The following is a 23,593-nucleotide window of genomic DNA, read 5'->3' on the forward strand; positions in this document are numbered from 1 at the left end:
TTTTTATCTTTACAGAATCTAACAAACTTTCAAATGGAATATAAGTCCATACTCTGCAAATGAAATACCCTTGTCCATTACAGTAGCTGTTTTAATATGAGTATAAAAATGTACTTTCTTATACCTTCAGAAATACATACTTCCATAACATTGCCTCCTCTTAATTGCTGTATCAGGAAGCACACTGTCATAGAACTGTGCCAAAATGGAAAGATCAGGCCATCATGCAGAGGCACTGGAAAAGTAAAATATTCAAGTAATTTTATTGAACACCAGTGGGATTTTTGTAAACATTATTCTTTGATTTACAGTGGAACAAACTGTCAATAGCACCACTCCATTAAAAAACTCCTTTATGTACAAATACCCAGGACAAATTGCAGTTACCTTGGTAATTTGTTAGCATGTGGTTATTTCAAATAAACATATTGCATAGATTTTATAATACTATACTATTTGCATAGATTAAAAGATGAAGAATGGAAAGTGTTATGAGTGCATCCTGGTTACCATGGACACATTCCATTCTCGATGTTATTTGGAGGTGCAAGTGGTAAAGGAATTCACTACCACACTGCTTATTCCATTGCCATTTTCTTCATTAAAAAAGAGAGAAGAGGAAAGGACGAGCAAAGTCAAATCAAAGCAACCAAACAAGGCTTCAGGTAAAAAGTCATTGCAATTTTTTTAACAAATAGAACAACTAAAATATTTAAGTGAAAATTAGAAAAAAATAAACTGTTTAGGAAGTATCTATTGTCAAAATGAATCTGAACTGTAGATTACTAGACACATAGAACTCTTTACATTGTATGAGAAACTAATATTTGAAATTTGTCATATGGTAAGCCAGCTTTTAAGGATGTGGGTCTCACTCTCCCTTTAATCTCATTCAGAAGCTATAGAAGTAAAGACAAGTCTCACACGTCAGACTCATACTGTATTATAAGAAACCTCTGGGGGAAGCTGAGACAGACGGTGTGAATTGTGAAACCCTGTACAAAGGCAAATATGAGAAACTTTCTCCTTCCCCAGTACATTTTTAGGATTTCAAACTTCTTCAGATTCAGCTTTTTACTTTGCCTAAAACTAGTAACTCAAATACAATTTCTCAGATTACAGACTATATGGAGGTCAATGTTTCGCTTAAATTATTCTGCTTTAAATAGTTAAACATTCATTGGAGAAAGAAGGTGACTACAGAATCTAGAAAATAACATTGAGGTTTCAGGAGATCTAGATTCAAACATTTTCCTGTCCCAGCTGAATGGCCTAAATTCCCAGCCTTTATTTTTAGCTCTGGATTTGTTACTACAATCCAATATCTCATTCCACTGTGCAGTGAAGGAGCCATTGTATCATCTGCAGAGAAAATGGCACATTCTCAGTTAGTCTTAGAGACTTTATCTCTACTAAATTCCCTTTCCCAGACTATTTTATCCCATATTATATTACTTCTCCATCATAATTTTTTTTAAAGCAACCTGTGCTTTTGGTTGGGTTTTGTTGATTGGAAAAGACCATAAAAACTTGATTTCAAAATTAGATTATTCAAATGCTTCTGCCATTCATTTTATCTTATTTTCTATTGCACAGTATTGCTGCATTGTTGACCACAATTTCAAATTAATCTATTGGTTTTAAAACAATTTGCTTTCATGTATTTTGGCTAAGAAGTTGCCCATTTCACCCTTACTTATGTCTTTACAAAATAGAAGTGGAATAAATACCAGCATTACTGAAATATCTTAAAGGAGATAACTATAAATTAGATAGTTCTAAAATTTTTACTTATGAAAAGGCACCCTCTGATCATAGTTTTTTCTACTCTTACTCTAACATAGTTGCATCTAGTTGATAGCTTAGTAGAGGGGTTTTTTATTTTATAGTGAAGTTTTTCACACAGTTGCATTTACATCCACACTGCAGCTTTGACTGCATAAGAAATAAAGGAAAATTTGAGTTGTAAAACAGGAATCTTTAGGCTTAGACAAATCTATGCTCATTCTGTAAGTGAATGAAGCTGAGGCTTCTAGGTCACTTTAAAATATGCAAAACAAGTACCTTAAAATTTTACTCAATTTTCACCAAGAAGAGGAAACCATGGCTTGTGTGTAAATTATGGAAGCAGCTAGCACTGACATTGGACAGGTATTTGCAAAGGAACTAAAATAAAGTTTCATAACTTTACAAAGAGCTGGAGTGAGGCTATCCTTAGGCATGGACACTGACACAGCTCAAGCCAATGCTATTTTGATCCCTGTGGGATAAGCTGCTGTGGAACGATAACACACATGGGCAATTGTTTCATGTGAAGCTACAATTGTGATTAACTTGAAAGCAAGAATGCAGATCTTGTGGAACTGAAGAATCTGTTAAGTCTCCATTTTTCCTTCCTGCCTCCAAAACCAGTTAGACTCTTTGTAATGAAAATATATGACTGGCGAAAGCAGATTATTTTGAGAGTCCTGATTTGGTTAATATGCAAGAATGTGCCCACTAGCAAATGCAGCCTGGAAGAAGGGACTACCCTGGTTTCAGCACTGGTGCTGGTATGTAGCTCAAAATTACTGGCAGGGTTTGACCTGATAAAGAAAGTAAAATGGACTATCAAGGTTGCAGTTAATCAAGGCCTAATTTATTTGGGGTTCTCAGAAGCCTTTGAAAAACTACTTTTTAGGGGTAAACACAAAATTGAAACACATCTGGGTGCAATGGTGCAAGAGGCTACCAAACTGAAATTAAACTAAAGCCATGCTCTGGTGCCATTCCACATTTGAGGGATGAATAATATGAAATCAAGCAGGTATTAGTTGCTGCCTGTTATGTCTGAAATTGGATGCTTTCTGTTCTTTTGGCAATTTATCAACTTTCTTCTCAAATTTAAGGTCGGGCTTACAAGTTCCCTGCTTCATTTCACAACTGATACAAAACCTCAACATCTGCATTTGTATAGTATAGGCAATTATACAAATTACTGTTTTGTCTACAGTGACAGGATTACATCTCTACAAAATAAGTTTTCTTCTGATGTGCACTCATGAGAAGAAAAAGTAGATTTTTTGGCATTTACTAGATATAGTCCATTTTTCACTCTTTCTAAGAGATGTCTACTTCATATATGCCAAAGAGTCTAAAGTGTAAAACTTAGTATTCAGCTGTGCTAAAGTAACTGTTCTACAAGAAAATCCCCTACACATAATTGAGCTGAAATTCTGGACAACAGTGTGTACTTGAAAGTTTGTACAGATTCTTCTCAGGACCACATTAGTCATCATGGAAACCCACATACTTCCCTTCCCTATGTCTACTTTGGTTTTGGAGAAAAATAAGTTTTACTATTAATAGCAAGGAAAGCTAACACAGTTTTGTTAGCAAACAAAAAATATAACAGTGACCGTAGCAAAATTCAGAGGTAAAGACAATGACACATGGAAAGAAGGTAACTTCTGGTGTCAAGGCAAAGTGTTTTGTGCTGTGATTTTAACAAATATTTCAAGCACATGAAGAGAAATGTCTCAATTCCAAAATTTCACATGTAGCAACTATGAAGCTGATAACTTTTTCCTCACTTCAGTCACACTTGGAAACATCAACCCACTTAAACCAAGGGATTAGCTTTGCGTGTGTGTGTGCATGACTACCAAAGGCTCCCACTTAGAGCATCTGAAAAACGTTTTATTAAAATACAGGAGGAAGATATAATAAAAAGCTTGGAAATAATGATTGCCTTTTCCTTTGGGGAATGCAGAAGTTATATTTGAGCACAAAATCTGTTGTCTTGCCATGGCCCCTTCCCTTTCTCTCAGTTACATACCTGCTTTATTCCTATTTTAGTATCTTTCTTCCTTGGTTTTCCCAGAGCTTGTGGGTGGGAGAAAAAAATGAATAAAAAGTGAATAAAGTAAGAAAATAAAAAAAGTAGGCAAAGCTGTTTATCACAGCACAGGTGCTTTGGAAGTTAAGGTCTACCTTTGTACGGACGTGCACAAGAGATCAGAGAAACAGTACAAGAGTGAGAGACAAAGCAGAAGGGAGGAGATGAGCTGAAGGGAAAGCAGAACTATCAGAGAGAATAAAATATTACTTTAGAGGATCAGAGTCTTCAATTATGAGCATCATACTTGCCATTTATTAATGTGATTAAACAGGCAGACCTAGATCAGACCGCCACAAAGAGATTATTCCACTACTTAATAGAACAAAGCATGCAAGCTAAGTTCAAGACATAACTTTCCTTTCTAGATGGATAAGACACTGACAGGCTTAATTTAAAACCATTTCTTTTAGTTTTGTCCTCCTTAATTTTGTTTCAAGGTCTCCCTATTAAAATTTCAGGTCTAGTCAATGCTTTGAATTTAGTTTTTGAATTTTTTTTTTTTTTTTTTTGCATTTGAGTTTGTTTCCTGTTTATTAGAGTAAAAGCTCCAAACAACAGAACAGAGCAGTCAGACTTTTGCTATCTGTATAAAATATCCTGAAGTAGAGCAGTGTTACAGCGCAAAGTAATTTTTAGTGAATCTGCACCTCTTTTAGCAGGGTCTGTACATATAACTGGCAATCCTTTTTATTACAGATGAAGTCTTAGTTGAATCATCCCACTACTCCCTTCTTGGATACTTATTATCTTCCTGATTTGCATATATCCGCCAGCAGTTTAATCTAATATCTGCTGAAAATTGTTTTCCTGCATTCTTATGTGAGCAGCTCACTTTCAGCATGGACATCTCCTACTGTAAATTTTGAGGAACATCTGTTGCACTGGCCTCTAAAATCTCATCAATTTTTTTAAAGATCAAAATACACTATCAGCGTGTTTTTCAAAGTTCCCTGGCTGTCTATTTACAGCTTTAATTTCACCTCACATCAGAAGACAGGAACACTAAAGAATCTATCACATGGTGCAGGCATTCCAAAGTACTTGACTCCTACACATGCCTCCAGTATTTAGAAAAAGCTGTGTTAACATGTGTGCCCTCTCTCTCCATGAGTTATCAGCCCAGTACTACAGGTAGCATGTGCTTACAGTTGATTTTTTCACTGTTTCTTCAAACACTAGGATTTTTTCAGTCCATTTTAATTACTCATTTTACATGAAACTTAACATTTGTTTCTTTCACATTTCAGTCTCATTGTAAACTGCATAGGAGGAAACAACTGTATAACTCAGCTATAGCACAAACTTAGCAAAAGCTGAAATCTCTCATTATCATTTGTCATGATAATTTGATGTGCACATGCATTAAAACATACATTGCATTTTCTGTCACAAGTATCTGCTTGCTCTTTTGATGCTTTCCAGCTACACAGCTTCTCTTGCCTGCAATCCCCATCTGCTGTCATTCCTTTCACTCCATTGTTCACTATCATCCTATTATGTTATTTAGAACTCTGGCTTCAGACACTCTCCCAGGCTTCTGCTTCTACAGTATTATTTTGAGATATTCAACAAATGTTTTCTATCATTTTACTGTGCACTAGTGTTCATTCTTCTAGTTCCCACCCTTTTCCAGATTATTTATGTAATTCAGGTTTCAGCCAACAAATGACATTTACACTGCTTGTACCCAGTGTGCACAATTTTAATCTAATTTTGTGAAGTCCATCCAAAAGCTGCAAGCACTTTTACTTTGGTTTTATTTAGGCTTATTTCAGTTTAACACAAACTGGATTAGTCTATACCTAATCAAAATCAAGCAAATCTTTAGAATAAAAATCCACAGAGCAGTTTAGACCAGCAACTTTGCTTAAAAATAATTTTTAGGTTACGCTGGTGCATCTTTAGATAAGATCTTTCATAGCCTATCTCACTTTGAGATAAAAATTCTGAACCTTTTCTAGCTTTGCCTTCTACACTTCTTGCTTTCTTCTTTCCCTTGAATGCATTGAATTACTTTTGATATATGTAAAAGAGTATAAATATATGGTATGCCTAGTCAAGTAAATATATCTGACAACTCTTCATCATGAATGCCACAATGTATATGGAAAACAAAAATAATGTAAATTGCTCCTGGTTAACAAAGCAAAAGGAAAAAGAAATGATTATTTTTCTAACTTGAATCAGGAAAAAGGAAAACAAGACAACAGGAAAGACCACAAACTTAGCTTTGGTAACATGAAAGTAGAATAACTCCTGAGGTATCCCAAGAGACAGAACGTGATTGACAAGGATTTGATAATGCAAGTCAAAAATATAACTAAATCTTTCACTGTTTCTAAAGAACAAGAACTGTCAATAAGGAACGTGTACATGACTTGGTTACAGAAAGAAATTTTACATTTATTTTATATTATTAAGCAGAAAATAGTTGTGATTGCTTACCTTGAGAAACTATTACACCTGCATGACCTGAAAATCACCCATGTCAGGCAGGTCTAGATCAAGTATGATACTTTTAGAGAAAGCCACAAATATTAAAACTTAAAACAGGAGCTTAAACATTGCAATTTTGTGAGATCCTGCTGTCTGTATATTAAAGACTAGTTACAAGTAGACAAAGCCCAGCTGAGACAAAAGTGAAAAATACATCTCTAGGCTCCTAGTCATATAGCAAAACCAGATTAATAGCAAATTAACCAAGATTAGTTTATCATCTTTCACATACCTTAATTGAAACTGATATGAGAATATTCCAATGCATCTTTAAATAACAGCTCAACCACTACTGAAAAAGAATTTTACAAGCTCACATGACAGCACCTCATTATGATAGGCTCACTAAGAACTCAACTTCACAAGTAGTAATCACTCCATATTGGTTATATACCTAATTTCAAATCAATAAATGAATGTTTCATGGGGTTAAGCATTTGGTAATGTTTTTGGGGAAAAAACTCCAAAACAACAATCTCCAAAAAATAGAATTCATTCTCCTGGGAAGGTAAAAACCCACGACTTACATTGCTGTATGTAATGCCTTCTGTAGAGAAATCTTGCTCCACTAATAATGAAAGCCCTGAAATTCCAGCATTGCAAATGCAACACATCACAAATTGCATTTCAGTTGTTAAAAGCCCAAATTTTCCTATATCAGTTTTTGTGCTGTATTACATCTTCAATATTGCAGCATGACCAAAGAATTCCCAGATCTTCCCAAAACCTTACAGAGAAGATCTAGCAACAAATCTGGTGGCACATCATGGAAGAAGTGAGAGGTACCATCAGGCATCCAAACCATAACACATCACAACACTGCTAAACCAACTTATTTTAGCTTTGGACAGAAACATCTGACAACAATATTCATGCTTTTCCAATGCAGCATTATTTCCCCAGAGAAACTGTCTCCATTTTCTCCAAGCAGCTCTACTGTTTACTTTGATGTCTGAATTAGAGACAGCAAAAAAACAAAGGCGATTTCCCTATGTATTTTAAGCTTACCAAACATCCTCCTGATAATAACTGCTTAATACTGTGTGATACCATTACCATGAAAATGTTTGATTATTTTGGAAATACATCTTTTCAGTACATCACAGCATTTCCTGAGCTGGGACAAAATGGCTGCCATCTCCTGGTCACAACAAACTATAATTGAAATATTTCTACTTTATAACAAGAAGTTCCTCTTTTATGCAGTTGAAGTCCTCCGTACAGATAGCTCATAATAAAATTACAATTTTCTTAACTCTATCTTGAGAAATTTCTGTGCTTTTTTGTTTTCTAAGGACACAAATCTCTGAAAAGTCAAAGAAGATACTTGGATAGAATCTGGCTAGGTAGTAACTGATACGGCATCCCTCAGGTTTAAAAAGCAAATAAAATAGAATTTTGAAAAAAGGTTCATCTCCCACAGATCTTTACTTAAAGTAAGACTTATCTTTCCAAAAATTGCTTTGTCTAATATGAAATTAATTTGAGCTCAATTGCTACTAGAACATCTGTTAATTTCCCCCCCCCCCCCATCCATCTGGCTTAAGCACTTCAAATGGCATCTGCTGTCAATCAAATAGGTTACATATCAAATGTCATCATAAAGACTTAAAAACAAGCCCAAGATTTAACAGTTAACTGCATAGTACCTTTTTTTTACAAATGGTGGAGCTATCCTTGCAGGTTTAATAAATCATGAAGGTTCTCACAACTGAAAATCAGCCAGCCCACCACTACAAGGCTAATTTATTAATGCCTCCTAAAATGGAAATTTTACTGAAAATCATAAGTTGTTGAGGTGCTTTGTTTTGTTTAATTTTTGTTTGGGTTATGTTGTTGGTAGTGTGGTGGTGGTTTTTTGTTTGTTCGGGTTTTTGTAGTGCAGGACTTACAGAGATCAGTTACACAACTGATTGTTTATTGAAAAAGGACTTTTTTAAAAAAAAAGGTTTTGTAAAGATTTAAATGCTGTAGGTTCAGAATTTTTGCTTACGGTTAAAAAAGCCAGAAAAAACCGTGCATTTTTAAAATTGAAACAACTAATTATAGGGTCTTTTAAACAAATACTGTAGTACTCAGTATCCAAAATAATGTGCTGTGCTCAGAATGTATTGATTTAATCAGAAACTGATTGAAGACATGGAGGCAAACACTAAACAATAGGAGCAATGAGGGGTAAAGAACAAGAGCATTCATCAGAACTGTTTGCTGAGTTACTTACACTGTTTGTTCATCTACATGTCCTGTGTATATCATTTAGAGACCCCAGTTGCTGATCTCTGGCCAAACACACAATTCTGCAGTTGCATATTTGAGGCAGTTCAGTTATCCTGGTTGTTACATGAGCAGATCATGTGTGGAATACTGCACAGAACCACAGCAGCCTTGTGGATGCACCATGCCGGTCTTTTGTGGGTAAGTAGCTGAACATTTCACTAACATGACAAAATCTTCTGATTAGTGTAGCATTCATTAAATGGTGACAGATGCTAGTATTAATTACATGTTGAGCGGATCATTTTCCCATTACATTTCTTTTGTTACCAGCTTCATCATTCCAGTTATCAGCCTGCCCTCTAAGCAGATTAAGCACCAGACTTTTTTTTTTTTTGAGGGTGGGGGATGTGTGTCTATATTCCTTGTTTGACCAAAATGAGTGACTGATCTTTCCTACACTACCCCACCATCTGGATTCCTCTCCTGCACTTTTCAAAACCTGTACTTATCATCTGTTAGACAATTTATAAGAAATGCTATTTTGTAAGGTTATTTATGTGGCTCTCTCAAGACATCTTACATTTAATGTTGGAAGCCATAGGATTAATCACTTGCCTTGCGCAAACAGATAACATCTATTGTTTTTTGTGATAAACCTTTCCAAATTGTAACTGGCATATCAAATGTTTATTTGGCATTTCAAGATTGAAAAACATGTATAGTGAAAGGTATATGTGAAACAAGTTGCCATCCCTCATGTCAGTCTTGAACAAAGAGATTCCCATTCTATGTAATAGCATATGCACTCAAACAAAAACTCTTCACCATTCCCATGAATACTAGCAGGATTCCTAGAATACATTTTATGGCCAAGAATGATTTTTTATTTATTATGTTTATTCTGACATGTACACCAACTTCTCCTTCATAACAACTCAGAGCAGTCCTGGAGAGGAGAAAAGAAAACGTATAAAAAAAATAAAATTTGAAAAGTACAAATGGCAAAGTCATTCATTTGGAAATAATTTCTGCCATAAACCGAAAGGTTATAAATTGAAAGTTGACAGAGGAGAAAGACATTGGAATAATAACTAATCGAAGGATGATCAAGAGTCATTAATGTGATTTTGGTAGAGAAAGTTAAATACAATCCCAAAATTCAGATCACCCAGAATTTTCCAGAAGACACGGGGAAGTAACAATGCTATTGCACATGGTACTTGTTAGGCTTATTATTATTAAGAACAAAAGTATTAATGGGAATAAGTGCAATGAAAGCAGAGAGCACTTGTTTCTCAAGTGGAGACTGAAAAAACAAAACAAACTCTATCCAGAGTGTGTATTTATTAAATATATACAATATATGATATATATATATATACACATATATATATAGTATTGTTACCTACACACAATATATAAAAAATAAATGTAAATTAATCTGCATAACCACACTTCTAACCACCAGAGAAGCGATGATCTGGACCAGTTGATCAGTGTGAAGTAGCAGAGTAAAAAAATCTTTGCTACCTTTGAAACAAATCAAATCACATTTATGCTCTGAAGATCTATTATGTAGCTGGATGAAACAACAGGCACTGGGACTGGATGACCTGGAGTTGTCTCTTTCTTATATATAGTCTTGTATTTCTGCAGTGGAACTGGCAGATGCTCACAAAGGGGAAATATGTGGAATAGTTTCTGTGCATTTGAAAAATTATGATTGCTGACTTAAAATAGCTACTTGAAAAAAATTATTTTCACTGATGGCTCAGAAGATCTCTCCTTCCACACAATCCAGCTGGATGAACTGTATTCTGTGAATGCTCATTTATGCAACTACATTTCTTGCCCTAACGCATTCTTGAAATCTTTTTTATTTGTCCAGGATTTCTGTGACAGTTTGACTTTATAGTCAGCTATACCTGGAAATCCTGGCCATGACCACAGCCTTGGAGCTTTACAAGATGTGCCCAGTAAATTGATAACTGAATGAGCTGAATTTACTGCTCATATAAAGCCCAAGCAGACCATTCAAAAAAGGGCAACACTGGACAGAATTATGGGAGCTTTCATACAAATCCACTATGCAGCCACAAACTCCCCTTCCTGCTTTTAAAGAAAAACAGCAGACAGTTCTGAAACCCCTGAGTTCCAAGAATGGAGCTATTCAAAGCAGCAGGTTTCAGCATTCATGTAACCCTGTGCCAGGTTGGAGGCTTAGACTGTGAGGCCTTTCAGGCAGACTTATTTATTAGGAGACTGCAAAATAGCACACTGGGAAAGTGAACCAACAAGAAGGCCTCCTCCATGCTAACCCAGGATGGCTGAATGTTACATGAGACACAACTTGGAACATCAGTGATGCACATACCTTCAACTGCTATTTTTGACACAAGTCTCTTCTCTGGAGATTCCATAGCTTGTAGAAAGGTTAGCTAGCATCCAGAAGTTTTACATGCATAGAAGTTAAAGCTGGAGACACTACTTAAGTGAAGCTGTTTTGAGGAGTAAGGAATTAAAATTTGAGTGAATTGGGAAGTTTTGCCGGAATCAGGTACATTAGCTTCAGAAAATATAGTAATATATTCAAATACATACATTCACTGCACAACCCTCAAATGATCTTATTGCCATAAAAAGCTGACCTTTTCAGTTATTTTTCAATGACACCAACTTCCTGGTTTTGTACAATGAACATTTGCAGAACAATTTGAACTTACTTACACTGACAGTTATGAAGCTTTTTTTGCATGGTTAATGTTAACTGACTTTGGTTCGTTTTCAGGATATATTTGGGCAGCTGAAAACAAACCCAAGAATAGATACCTGAAATGTATGACAGGAAACAGATATGAGAACCAAAAACCTGAAGACAGTAATAAGAACCACCTTATTTTATTATCTGAGTGTAAAAATGAATAGCAAAGACCCCACAACACTCAGTCACATTCCACAGCCAAGCAGAGCACTGGTAGCATTCCTTTGGGATCAGTGGGACAGGCCCACCACAAGACTTCAGCTACTCAAAAGCACTTATTTCCCAGTTATTGTGCAGCAATTCTTCCCAGAAAGAACTTATGTTCCTTCTTTTGGTTTAAGTTATGAAAACAAACAGAAAACTTCCTCCTAGTTTAAAAATACATTGTTTTTTGTTTTTTTTTTTTTCTGGTGAGACATTTAAAAAACTTTCTCAGGAATGTTTCTGAAACTTTACATCTTCTAAATCAGTATGTCCAGCTTGAGACAAGCATTTGTGTTTGCCTCTCTAATAAATATAAAGTAAGTAAACTAAATTAAAATATGGGTCAAAATGAAACAAAGATTATAGCATATTTGCATTTTTATTTCATAATCTTATAAACTCAGAATCAGATTTGTTAAATTTAATTTGTTTACTGTCCAACATTTCTCCTTGATGATTCTATTAGATTACTCTGAAAAATACTCATATTGCACTTTTTGCAGGATATTTTAAAACAAAGGTTCAAAAAACTCTTCCAGGATATTCAGCATTGCTTATTTCCCTGTTTGAAAAACCAGTTATCTGCAGTGGTGAAAGGCAGGACACATAACACCTCCAGGTAAAATGTGGAAAATATACACAGCCTTCCCATTCCCAAATGTTAATTTTATGTTCTTGGAATGAAATATTAGATTATTGCTTACCTCTCTGCCTTAAGTCTGATTACTCTGAAAGTGCAGCTAAACGTATCTTTCTTTAGAAGGAATACTTAAGTATTTATTGTTTATTTGCGTTAAATGTCACACCACATTTATTTGTGAGGCCTTTCTGAGAGCAGACTTGTGTCTGTTTTAAGGCTACAAAATCATGATGTGTATTAGCCTACTTCACAAGGTTACTAACTCACCATTTGGAAACATTTCTATTTTCTCCTTTCCTCTGGTTCCTCACCCGGAGCCCCATCCCACAGGCCGGGGAAAGTCCAGGTAGAAGGAATCCCCCCATACCGAGGCTCCCCGCCTAGTTGCACTTTCGGCCATGGCTGGAAATACCCTTTAGCAGCCGGCCCTCAGGCGTTCCCAGCGCCAGGAGGCCAGGCCAGCGGCACTTACTGGTGGCGCCTGCCGGGTCGCTTCCTGGCGGCGTTAACGGGCCCCTCGTCCTGCCCCGGCACGGAGGGGCTCCTTCCCCACAGACAAGCCCTCGCTAAAGCCGCTGCCGCCTCAGGCTGCCGGTCTGCCTGCCTGCCTTCCTTCCCGGGCGGCAGAGAGAGCGGCGGATCCGCTCGGCTTCGCCGCCGCCATTTTGGGACGCTGGCGAGCGGTCTCCATGGCAACCAGGAAGGGGCGGACATCGCGCGGGGTCACCGCTAGCCCGGCCCCCTCTTAAAGGAGCAGCCGCGGCGGCCCCGCCGTGCCGGGCAGGGTCTGACCCCCGCTACCGGTGCCACCAGCGACCCGCGCCCCGACCGTCCCCCGGCCGCCCCGAGGGGGGACATTCCCGCGGACCCGAGGTGACGACCCCGGCGGAGGGATACCGACCGCCGCCAGCGGCTGCACCGAGCGCAGCGAGCGGGCCGTGCCGCGGGCCGCGGCGGGGGCTGCGCGGGGGGCGGCAGCCGGGGCAGGGGCCGCCCGCCGGCCCGGGGCGCGCGCGGGCCCCGGCGGGGCCCCGGCGCCAGGAGAAAGTAGTCCCGCGGCCTCCCCCTCGCGCCGCTGGAAGGGGTTCGGCGGCGGAGGCGGCGGACGAGGCGTCGCTCAGTGCTGCGGCTTCAGCTGATAATTGAAGGGAAGCGAGGCGGCTGCTGCCGGGAGGAGGGAGGCACGGAGCGTCTGCGGAGGCCGCACCGGGACAAACTAGGTACCCGGGGCCCCTCCGCTCGGTCGGGGGGCGCCGGGGGGGCGGGCGCGGGGCGGCGGGGCGCTCACTGGGCCCCTCGGCGACTCCGGGCCGGGCCTGTTGTGTCATCCTGGCATTAGCCGAGCTGCCCTTCCTGGCGGCCCGGGGCAGGGGGAGGGGAGCGGCGCCATCCCGGAGCATTGTTGCAGATGGGGGTGGGGGTGGGGGGGCGAAGGGGAGCCGGGAACGACACGGCGCCGCGCTGGTGAGTGTGTGGGGCGGCCCGGAGGGGTGGAATGGGGCCCTCGCCATGGAGGGAAGGGGTGGAAATGGAGCTGACAAAATGGCCAGGCGGTCCCCCGAGCCCGCTGCAGGGACATCCCTCGCTCCCCCCACCCCGGGCAGGGGTGCCGGGACCACCTCGGCTCTCCCGGGCCGCCCGGCGGGGAGGGGGGCGGCAGCGCGGCCGCCCCTCCGCGGGCCCTGTGTGCCTGCTGATACAAAAGGGCAGTGTCAGTGTTGACACTGCCTTGCCGATTTCGATGCCCTTCCCCGTCTTCCCTCCCCCACTCCGCTTGGCCCCCTTTTCCTGAGTGGTCCTTTCTTTCCCACCCCCCTTTTATTTTCTTTTTTCCCCTCTCTAAAGAAGCTCGGTAATATCTTAAAGGAAAAAACAGGAATTTCTCTTTCTTTTCCCTCCTGCCCAGCTCGGTAAAATGCTAAACAATCGGCCGACGTCCATATTTCACAAGCTTTTTTGGGGGGAGGAAGAAGGTGGGCAGAAAACGGAGGCGCCCGTGGGGTCGGAGTCACAAAGCCGGCTGCCCACGAAAGGGATTATTTTCGCAGCTAAATGTTTTCGTGCTGGTGTTTTTCTTGTTTTCAGTCAAGAAGCAAGTTGCCTTGGTCCTTGCGTTTGCTTGCATAATGCGTCGTACTTGGAGGCTGATCAAACGCTGGTTTCTGCCTTTCCTGCCTGGCTCTTCCTCCTTCCCTTTTCCCGGGGGGCTGGGTAGGGGGACAGGCTGGGGGGCTGGTGGCACTGGGGCTCCCGGCTGCTGCCCCGGCCATCGGGGAAGGGAAGGAACCGAGGCCGGGGCTCTCGCCAGATCTGCAGGCCCGTCTTCCTGTGTCCAACTTTTTTATTGTTCCCCCTTCCCCCTTCCGAGTGCACGGGCTCTCCGGCAGGCGGGGGTTTGCACGGCTCGGGAGTCCCAAAGTCTAGACGGGGAACCGGAAAATAATAGGGGGAAGAATGGAAAGTTATGTCGAGGGCTTTGGGGGAAAAACATCGACGTATCGAACAAAGGTCCTGCCTGTGTTGGAGAGAGAGGCCTGCATGTGAGGCCTGATTGTGTCGCATTTACACACGGGGAAGAAATGAGTGCTTGGTACTGGCCTAAATTTATTCCGTGAGTCTGGCTTGGAACTTAGGAACGCTTTCAGAGAGTGTGTAGTTTGTTTTGGGAGTGTTTTTATTATGTGTAGCAATCCAGTAATAATTTTTGTTTTAATTTTTTTTTCTCCCCTAAAAACACTATTCAGGTTTTTTTTTTTTTTTTTTCTTCTTCCTGCCTTGTTCAGCAGAAATAACATTGATTCAGATCTTCTAACACTGTAATGCAAAACTTTACTCAAACAGAGTAACTTCCACAGTTTGTGTTGTGTGTAATATCCATTTTGAGCTTCCTGGTGCTTCAAAGGCTGCCACAAAGAGGAGTTGAGTAGTTACCAGCTGATAAATTTGAAGTGCATCTATCATCATGAGAAAGAAGAGGAATTCTGAGCACTTAAATCAATTTTTCAAGATTTTCTTGTGGAAACTGACTCTATGGATACCCTTTCGTAAGACTTTAAAAGATAGAAAGCGTTGCTGTGATTATTTATGTTTTTCTCTGGTGTAGTCTCTTCTTTTCAGTTTTCCCTTTTCCACTCCCAAGACTGGAGTTCTAATTATACAGGGTTGGGATTTTGGTTTGGATTTTTTTTGTTTAGGGCTTTTTTTTTTTTTTTTTTTTTTTTTTTTGGGTTTCTTTTTGTATTTGATTTCTGAGGTTTCTGAGATTTAGTATTTTCATTAAGCTAAAAGTTTTTAAACAAGTTTTACTTCATGTATGTAGAAGTATACGTGGTGGACATAAAAGCACTGGAATCATGGCTATAGCTTTCCATTGTGTGATAGCCTACTTAATAAATACCAATAGGCTTTAAATGCATTTGTGAAAATATTAGAATTTCAGTTTTTGCAGCTGGTATTTTAACAAAATATGTTGTATTTGAACTAAAGTTTAAAAACAATGGTCTGATGAATAAATTCTGTAAATAATACTTAAAGATTTTGGCAATGCACATATTTTTAACTTGTGATAGTTTCTATATTTGTAAAATGCAGCTAATTGTAAGAAGCTCAGTTTATTTGATCTTAAATGCAAAGGTATTTTTAATTTTTATTGTTTGGTGTATCTTATTGTTGTATTAGAAATATAGGTAATCAGATTTTTTTTCTCCCAGTCCTAGGGTCTTTCTAAGAAAAATATGAGTAGTAAACTTGAATTAACAACCTTTAAGTCTTCAGTCTCCAGATGATTTCATAGGTAGGAACCTAAACATGTCTTAGCTGTTAGTAGAAAGATTGTAGGTCATCCACAGTGTGACATTACTGCTTATTAATATAGCAGATCTACTTCAGTAGGAGTGCCAACCTGTTGAGTAAGAGTTTATGAAAATGGAGTCTTTTGATGTCTTGCAAAAGTTTTTCAGGTCAAAGTGACCATTAGGGAAAATATTCTTCATCTTCCCAGTAAATGAATAATCAAAGCTGTCATTCCTAATCAGGAATCATGCACACTTTTTTTTGGTTTTTTTTTTTTTTTTGTTTGTTTTTTTTTTTCTTTTTTTGGTTTTTTTTTTGTTTGGTTGTTTGTTTGTGGGTTTTTTATTTCTTTTTCCTTTTTGTATTGTATTTTGACTATCTTCAAACCCAGAGTATAAATGACAGAAAAACCCCAAAATTAATAAAAAATAGTTCTTATAAAATCATTCCTAAATTTGAGGCCTAAAGCTATAGGTGACAACAACACTATTCCTTCTGCAGCAGTGTAGTAAAAATAAAATGCATTTTTCTTTAATCCCATCAGTGGAAACATGATCAATTTCCATGTGGATTCTTGCATCACTGATAAGTACAGTTACTTACTCTGCAGCAATCCAGAAACATAACCTAAATTCCTTTTGTTTCCAAATGATGAAGCTGAAGCAGAAGTAGAAAAGTTAGTAAGTGAAACTACATGTTTGTCCCTAATTCACATCTAAATGAATATCACAGTGATCTGTGATAATCTTGTATTTATGGGCCATATTATGTTTTCTAACAAACTAACTGGTAAGCATCATGTAAAACACTTTTGATCATGGACCTGTCTTTTGTCACACTGAGGCTAAATTATTGTGACAAAGTATAATCACAAGTTGTTCAACGTGGTGAACTATGGCATTGGCAAAAACTTAAACCAGAATGTTCTGGGATCTCCCATTGGCCTGTTGGATGATCAGTGTCCTGCTCATCACTTGTTAAATTAATAACACTCCCTAAAAAGCACTTTGGCACTGTTATGCTCTTTTCATCAAGGTGTCACTGCCCCATTCAGTACTGACTCTGAAGGTAGTAGTACCTTGGATTTATTTTTTTTTTTTTCAGTATAATAACATATTAGCTTTGGGTTAGTATGCTTAGCTTTCTGAAGAAGTAATATTTTAAATGTGCTCCTAATATTTTAATCACTACATAGTATCACAACAGATTTATGGCAGTATATGAAGCAACCTCTTGCCAAGAGTTTCCATAGCTCAGTTTCAACTTAGGACATGATGTTGGTAACTGCAAAACAAAGTAATACTAATGTTTTTCCTACTCCTATTTTTTTTTCAGTTTATATGAAATAAAGTGCTTCTGAAGAAGCAAAACTACTTTCAGAGTTCTCAGTGGTGAGCAATAATGAAAAAAATGCTTGTATGTATCCACTTGTCTCAGGATTGCTTTTTTTTTAACAAAACCATTGCTGAATTTATGCTTTAAAACTATTTTCTTTAAATAAAGAAATTTTAGTTACTTATCAAATGGACAGTGTCTGTGGAGGGCAGGGCTAAATCAACTGGCTTCTCCTGCCTGCTTTTGGATACCAGAAGTGGTTGCTTTAGTACGAAATTCAACTTGAGGAGCAATTGTTCTCCTAATCCTGCCATCAAGTTGGTAGAGTCCAACTGTGTAAATATGCAGTCATATTCCCCTTCAGCTCTGTCTGGCAGCCAGGGTTCAAGCAGACAGAACCAATCTGTTTACTCTCCTTGTCTATGGTGAGGCTTGTCTTGCAAGGTACTGACTGTTCCCAGTCTAACTTGACTCATGAAGGTGCTTGGTACGAATATGGCCGCAAACTGCCCTGAGAGTAGGTGGTCAACTCTGGAAAGAAAAATGGAACTATTGTTTTCATATAGGAGAAATGGAGAACTTAGTTGTATTTTCAAAAAAGTTAATCATGATATTTTAATGCTGGACTTTAATATTGAAGAGGCATGAGAAATAGGAGCAGTGATGTTCAAGCCTCGGTTGCTGCAGAAAAGCCTCTCTTGTTAGGATCCATACAGTAAGCCTGTTTGCAAAGGACCTCAGGAAGTTACTTGGCCCTCCTCACATTTGATGACTTCTGCCCTGGAATAGTTTTTCATTGATTAGAACCTGATAAAAAAGAGCTCCATTTTCTTGAGTGATAAGAAAGGAGAAAAAAACCTCAGACCTTACAAACGTGCAAAGTTATGTGTGGAGAAGAAACTAGAATGATTTTATCAGTTTGTAGTAATACTATGCTGGCTTGTGGACTGGGAACAAAATCCCAATTTCTCAAGTGTTTTCTGAATGATTTGCTTTGATAGTGTCCACAATAAAGTACACATGCTGAACTGCAAAGATCTGACCTTCATAAAAGGTATGAAAGGGTCTGAGTCATCTTCTGGAATGTGAACCTTGAGTTGCAGGGAGCAATTTGGTGTCTCAAAATGGAAGCTGAGGTCCCTGGTACTTTTTGAGTAAGATGACTTTTTTTAAGATCTGAAAGGAAAGGTATATTTCACATTTATTCTGCTTTTAGAGCAACTTGTTGCTGACAACTTGTTTTGTATTGCATGAAGTCCACATAACTTAGTGGGGCAAATAATTGCTAGACTTTTGTAAAGTTGGTAATAAAGAATATAAACATGTTCTTTATTTTCTGATGTATGTATGTTTTTTTGGGGACAGAAGTGTTAAACTTTCAGGAGGCTGTCAAACCCTGAGATGGGCATTAGACTTAATACTAGCAGTGTGCATGCACCTCCTTCAGTTTTGTGGCTGGCTGTTTGAAGCATGTTAATACCAATTTTTATTAATGCAGAGCTGTAACTAATTTTTTACCTTGATTTTCAGGTGTAGCTTTTAATAGTAAAACTATTAGGGAAAAATAGTTCTGTGACAAACTCATGCTCCAAGGTCACTAGGTGTAGATTTAGCTATGTTTGCTTTTAGAAAGCATGTATGCTGTTTTGTTCTCCCTCATTTTACTCCATAACTGTCTTCTGTCTTACTTACCTTACTTTGAGCTTGTGATAGTTTCTTTTACCAGCTCTGGGTAGGAGAAATGACCTTCCTGTATGTGGGCTTTATGTGCTTGAAGTCTGTTCTGTACCTCTGCTTGAGCCCAAGACTGCATAGTTTTATAAAAGTGCAGGTAAATAAGTGTGGAAATCAAAAATACACTCTTGTATAATATCTTCTGAGTTGAAAACATTGAGTTTTTTAGGATAAGTAGCAACATAAATGAGTTGAGGCACCAAAAAAGGAAAGATGGAAACAATGCATAGTAACACTAGTCAGGGTGGACTCTGATATCCCCCATGTCTGTCCTCCTCCCCCTTCCCTCCAGCCCTGAAGAAAAGGAAAAACACACACCTGCATCCCACCCACTCATCAAGGGACTTGAATTACATGTCCTTGATACTGGTATAATAATTAGTTGCTTACCTTAGCTCCTGCAGTTAGTGAGGAGAAGCTCTCTTTACATTATGTATGCCTTTGTGGAGTATGTGGTAGATGTGTTTTTTTGGACAGGGTGATACTGTAAGATGTGGTTAGTGTCAGGGCTAGAGGATGGCATCTTATCCAAGTTAATAATGTTCTGTGTCTTCTAATGTCAAATCCCTTATGTAATTAGCTTATTCAGTGTGGGGAGTGTCCTGTCCTGGAAGGTGTATGCACTGTAACTGAATCTTCTGATCACAGGTGAGATGTGACTGTGCATTTAAAGAGAACAAATGAAGAAAGTAACTGAGGGTGCATATTAATAGGCTGTATGCTGAATTTAAACTTGGAACTCTGCCTTCCTTAGAGAGTGAGTGTTTTCTTCCTCTTTGAGTATGCATTTTATTTATAATCAACTTACTGACTGCAAACTGTAATTTCTTCTTAAAACTTGACTTAGCTTGAGCTTTGCAGTTGTTTCAGGTGTGATGGCTTGATGAGCTCATCCATTGTACAGGGGTGAGGGGAAGGTAGGAAATCATTCAGCTGAACAAGGACAGCAGACAGTCATAAGCTGTATCAATAAGCCTGAGTGAGCAGCACCTGAGATGCAGCTACATAGCTAGGTAGGTACATACCAGATCTTTAAGTTAAACAGCTGGAAAAAACAATTTTGGCTAAGTCTCGTTTAATGGAAGGAGTGGAAGCTGCGTAACTTCAGTAAACTTTAAGCCACAAGTCCAAGTGTTAGAGCTTGTGCTTTAAAGATGTGCTGCAGTCTGTTCCACGGTGTTTTTCAAGTTTATGTGATGACAATGGATGCTGCTATATCTTACTCAGGTAGTATTCTGCCTGTTGTATTTAGCAGATAGTATTCTACAATAAAAGACTGGTAATATAAATTAAGACTTGCATTATAACATAAGATTGTGGATTAAAGAAGTTAGTTTCACGCCCTTACTCAGTTACAAGAAGCTTGGCAGAAGAACAGGTCTATATATTCCTTTGCCAAAAGTAAGATAGGAAATACACATTTTTCAAATTTTCTCTATGGGAGCTCTTAAGTTGATACAGTTCTGCTGTAGATTTGCAAATGAATGTCGCCTTGCTGGATACCTGACTCTTGTCAGCCCCTCAGAACTTTCACCAGCACCTTGTAACTAGTATTGGAAGAAGTGTTTCAAGGGAAATACCATTGCACACCTCAGTCTGCACATTTAAATCTCCATGAAGTGGGTGGAAACTGAGTTCTCTTCAGATTAGCTGTGAAAAGGAAAGATAAATTTTGTGAAATTTACAATGTGAGGGAATGGTACCACTTATTGGCTTCGTTAATGTTGATGTATTTGAACACCACAGTCATACTTTCCTTAATAGTTTAAGGATTCCTGACGTATTGTCCAAATCAAAGTGGAGTTGAAACAGAATGGGCACTGAAAATTCCAACTTTATTGTGCTTTGTGGAGAAGAACTCAAGAACCTGAGAACTTTATATTTAAAAATTTGAGGTAACTAGAAATCTAGTGATGAGTTAGTTTTTGGGAATACATTTAAACTAAATATAAAGTTGCCTGTGGGACTCCACCTGAAGTGACAGGCAAAGTAATCTCTGTCACTTTCAAAACACGATGCAGTGACCATACTTGTTGCTATACTTCATGGCTTTCAGAGGTTGTGTGGAGTAAAGTGTATTCCCTGTGTGTTTTTCCTCTGTCACAAGCTTAGCCAAAAGCTGTAAAAACTATTCTTTAAATAGATTCCTATTAAATAACAAGTCAATGGATAAACAATTGTATCATCTGTTTTTCAAAACTTCTTAACTCATGTCTTTTATTCAGATGAATTATTGGGTTTATATCAGATTGAGATCTCACACTTGAATGCTAGCTGTGATTCTTGCTGGTAGTACCTGTAGTGTTACCAGGAGCACTGTCAACTCCCTCAACCTGTTCTCAGCAATCTGCCTGTGCTAAACTAGTGTTGCATCTGTTTGTTGCAGATTCACATCTACCTTGCAATTACCGGAAACCTTGTTAGGACTCATCTGTACTACTATTTTAATTAATTTTAATTAAATTAATTTTAATCCTATTTAAGTGGTGTTGGAGCATCTTAAAAACTTTTATCAGAAGTAAGCCATGTAGATCATGCTGCATCACTAAATTGTATGGTGTGTTTTAAATTAAAAGCTGTTCCCCTTCAGCTAAGAAGTGATTTCTTCATTAGACTCGCAGATTTGCAATACTATTTTCCTTCACCAAAATGATGTCAGGCTATTTGGAAAGTAAGCTCAGGAAAATGGCAAATCAAAACCAGATAGCAGGTGATAGTGCTGATTGATATAACAGCAGAGTTCAAGTAGTGTTTTGACTTTCTCTGTTCTGTAACCCCTTCTGAAACATCAGTTGAATTGAATGTTAGCAATTCAATTACAAAATTTCTCTGTTGCACTTTCATAGGACTCCTGTGTTTTTGTCTGGCAGTTGTTCGTGGAGCTCTTTCCACAAATGGAATAACTGGTTTGGTTTTTGGAATATATTAACTTTGGCAAGTTTCCTCCCTCCTCCCTCCCTCCCCCGCAGCCCCCCCACCATGTGGCAGATATCAAACATGAACATATGGGCACAGAGTGACACAGCAATAGAGGGATCAAGCTGGATAAACAACCTCTGCACAGACTAACCCTATCCAAAAGTGTGGTATATGGTTTGTGGTTTTTTATTTTTAAATCTTAGAACTTGCTGCTTACTGCAATAACTTGCTTTGTGGAAGACAGTCTTCTGCCTCCCCTCCTCTTTCCCAGGAGAAGGTGTGGGGACAAGTTTTCTCTCTTCAGTCAGAGCTTTGGTGGTAGGTACCATGGGACAAGAAGGACAGGAATCACAAATTGTAGATAGAGGTGTTGGCTTCTTTGCAGTGTCTTCTCTGACTTACACCTTCTGAGAAAGAGAATGGCTGTTATGAAAGCAAGAATGGTATGGTAGTTACTTTCTTAGCCAAGAGGTCCAAAGGATAGCGACTAGCTTTTTGTAGAAACTGAGACTTTAAAGAGATTTTTGTACCTGAGCAGCATGAGCATCTCCTCTCTCCGATGGGCATAGTAGGACAACAGAATGTGTTAGTTGTCTCTAAGGACAATGAAGACTCCCTGGGAATAGGCTTAGTAAGAAATCTCATACTTGACTTTTTAATTCTTCAGTCCTCCTGGGATATTCTTTCAGCATGTCATGTCTCAAAATTTAGGATCATCTAATTTTCAGCCTGGAAGTTTCTCTTAACTGTTTGCCTGCTAACTGTATCAATACTATTCTCTCTTTATTTACTTCTGTTGATGTTTTACTCTTAGCACTTGCTAAAAGTATTTGTAATTCTGTTGCCAGGCTAAATAGTACAGGTTTTATTAGTTGATTTTAAGCTCCCCTTTCTAGTTTTCAGCTAGAATTCGTGTCTCTTGACAAAGGCCCACTTTGCGATGGGGTAGAGTATTCCAGATAAACACTGTTTGTACAGAAGCCCTGGGAATTTTCAATTACTTTGTAACAGTATATACACCTAAGCATTGGTTCCTCTTCCAGCCTCCTCTCCCATTCCCCTCCAGCATCACTGGGAGGAACTGGAACATGCAGGCACTAATGCTTAGGTCAACTGACAGGATTTGGCTTACAGTAGTGCTTTTTTTCTTTTCTGTACTGAAGTGCATCATCTCCATGTTGAGTGGTAATATTGTACTTCACAGCATTGCAAGTGTCTCTTTAGAATAATTTACTGCTCCATATTTTGATATATCCTTACTATTTTGGGAGAGGGGCAGAGGAGAGAAAAGGACTTGAAAGTTTTGATAATTTTGGAGAAAGGGGAATCTTGAGGGAACAGCTTTGTGTTTAGATAACCATATCACCTGCGTAGTTATTTGGGAATTATGAAGGGTGTAATAATAATAAAGCTTTCATCTTAGTTTATAGTTTTTTTCTATGGGTAATAGTCTTCCAACATTGCAAACACTTTATGTTAAATTATGCAATGATGCAATGTGTTTGGATGCTACTTAACAACAATTTAAATAGTCTTGGGTTTAACAAAACAGAAAGAAAATACTGAATGGCTTTTCTTCTGTGAGCCAGGAAATAGTAACAATTGTCCAGAGTTC

The 23,593-nt window shown here is 38.7% G+C and overlaps 2 protein-coding genes across 18 annotated transcripts in view; one reads left to right on the plus strand and one right to left on the minus strand.

Moving 5' to 3' along the window:
• Nucleotides 1-8,480: 8,480 nt before the first annotated feature.
• LOC306806663 (uncharacterized protein) lies at nt 8,481-12,912 on the minus strand (the record flags this gene model as incomplete). Of its 4 annotated transcripts, none has more annotated exons than XR_013775519.1 (3): nt 8,481-9,539; nt 10,968-11,422; nt 12,671-12,912. XR_013775519.1 is itself a non-coding variant. In XM_079315633.1 (3 exons), 2 exons carry the CDS (start codon nt 12,910-12,912, stop codon nt 11,329-11,331), a joined length of 336 nt encoding a protein of 111 aa, XP_079171759.1. In that variant the 3' UTR covers nt 8,481-9,539; nt 11,321-11,328. The 4 variants fall into 4 exon arrangements, 2 of the variants coding, with proteins under 2 accessions (XP_079171759.1, XP_079171758.1); XM_079315633.1 differs by having other exon boundaries at nt 11,321-11,422; XR_013775520.1 differs by lacking the exons at nt 8,481-9,539; nt 12,671-12,912 and adding an exon at nt 12,466-12,609 and having other exon boundaries at nt 9,875-11,422.
• A 137-nt stretch (nt 12,913-13,049) lies between these two features.
• The window catches only part of TRIP12 (thyroid hormone receptor interactor 12), a 78,563-nt gene continuing 68,019 nt past the window's right edge, over nt 13,050-23,593 (plus strand). For 6 of the 14 annotated variants that reach the window (XM_079315594.1, XM_079315584.1, XM_079315587.1 and 3 more), the window contains exon 1: nt 13,086-13,418. The gene's annotated coding sequence lies outside the window, so the exon portion shown is untranslated. The other 8 variants (XM_079315583.1, XM_079315595.1, XM_079315596.1 and 5 more) reach the window with 6 other exon arrangements.

This window comes from Erithacus rubecula (genome assembly GCF_903797595.1).
Source record: "Erithacus rubecula genome assembly, chromosome: 11".
In the NCBI taxonomy this organism is placed as follows: domain Eukaryota; kingdom Metazoa; phylum Chordata; class Aves; order Passeriformes; family Muscicapidae; genus Erithacus; species Erithacus rubecula.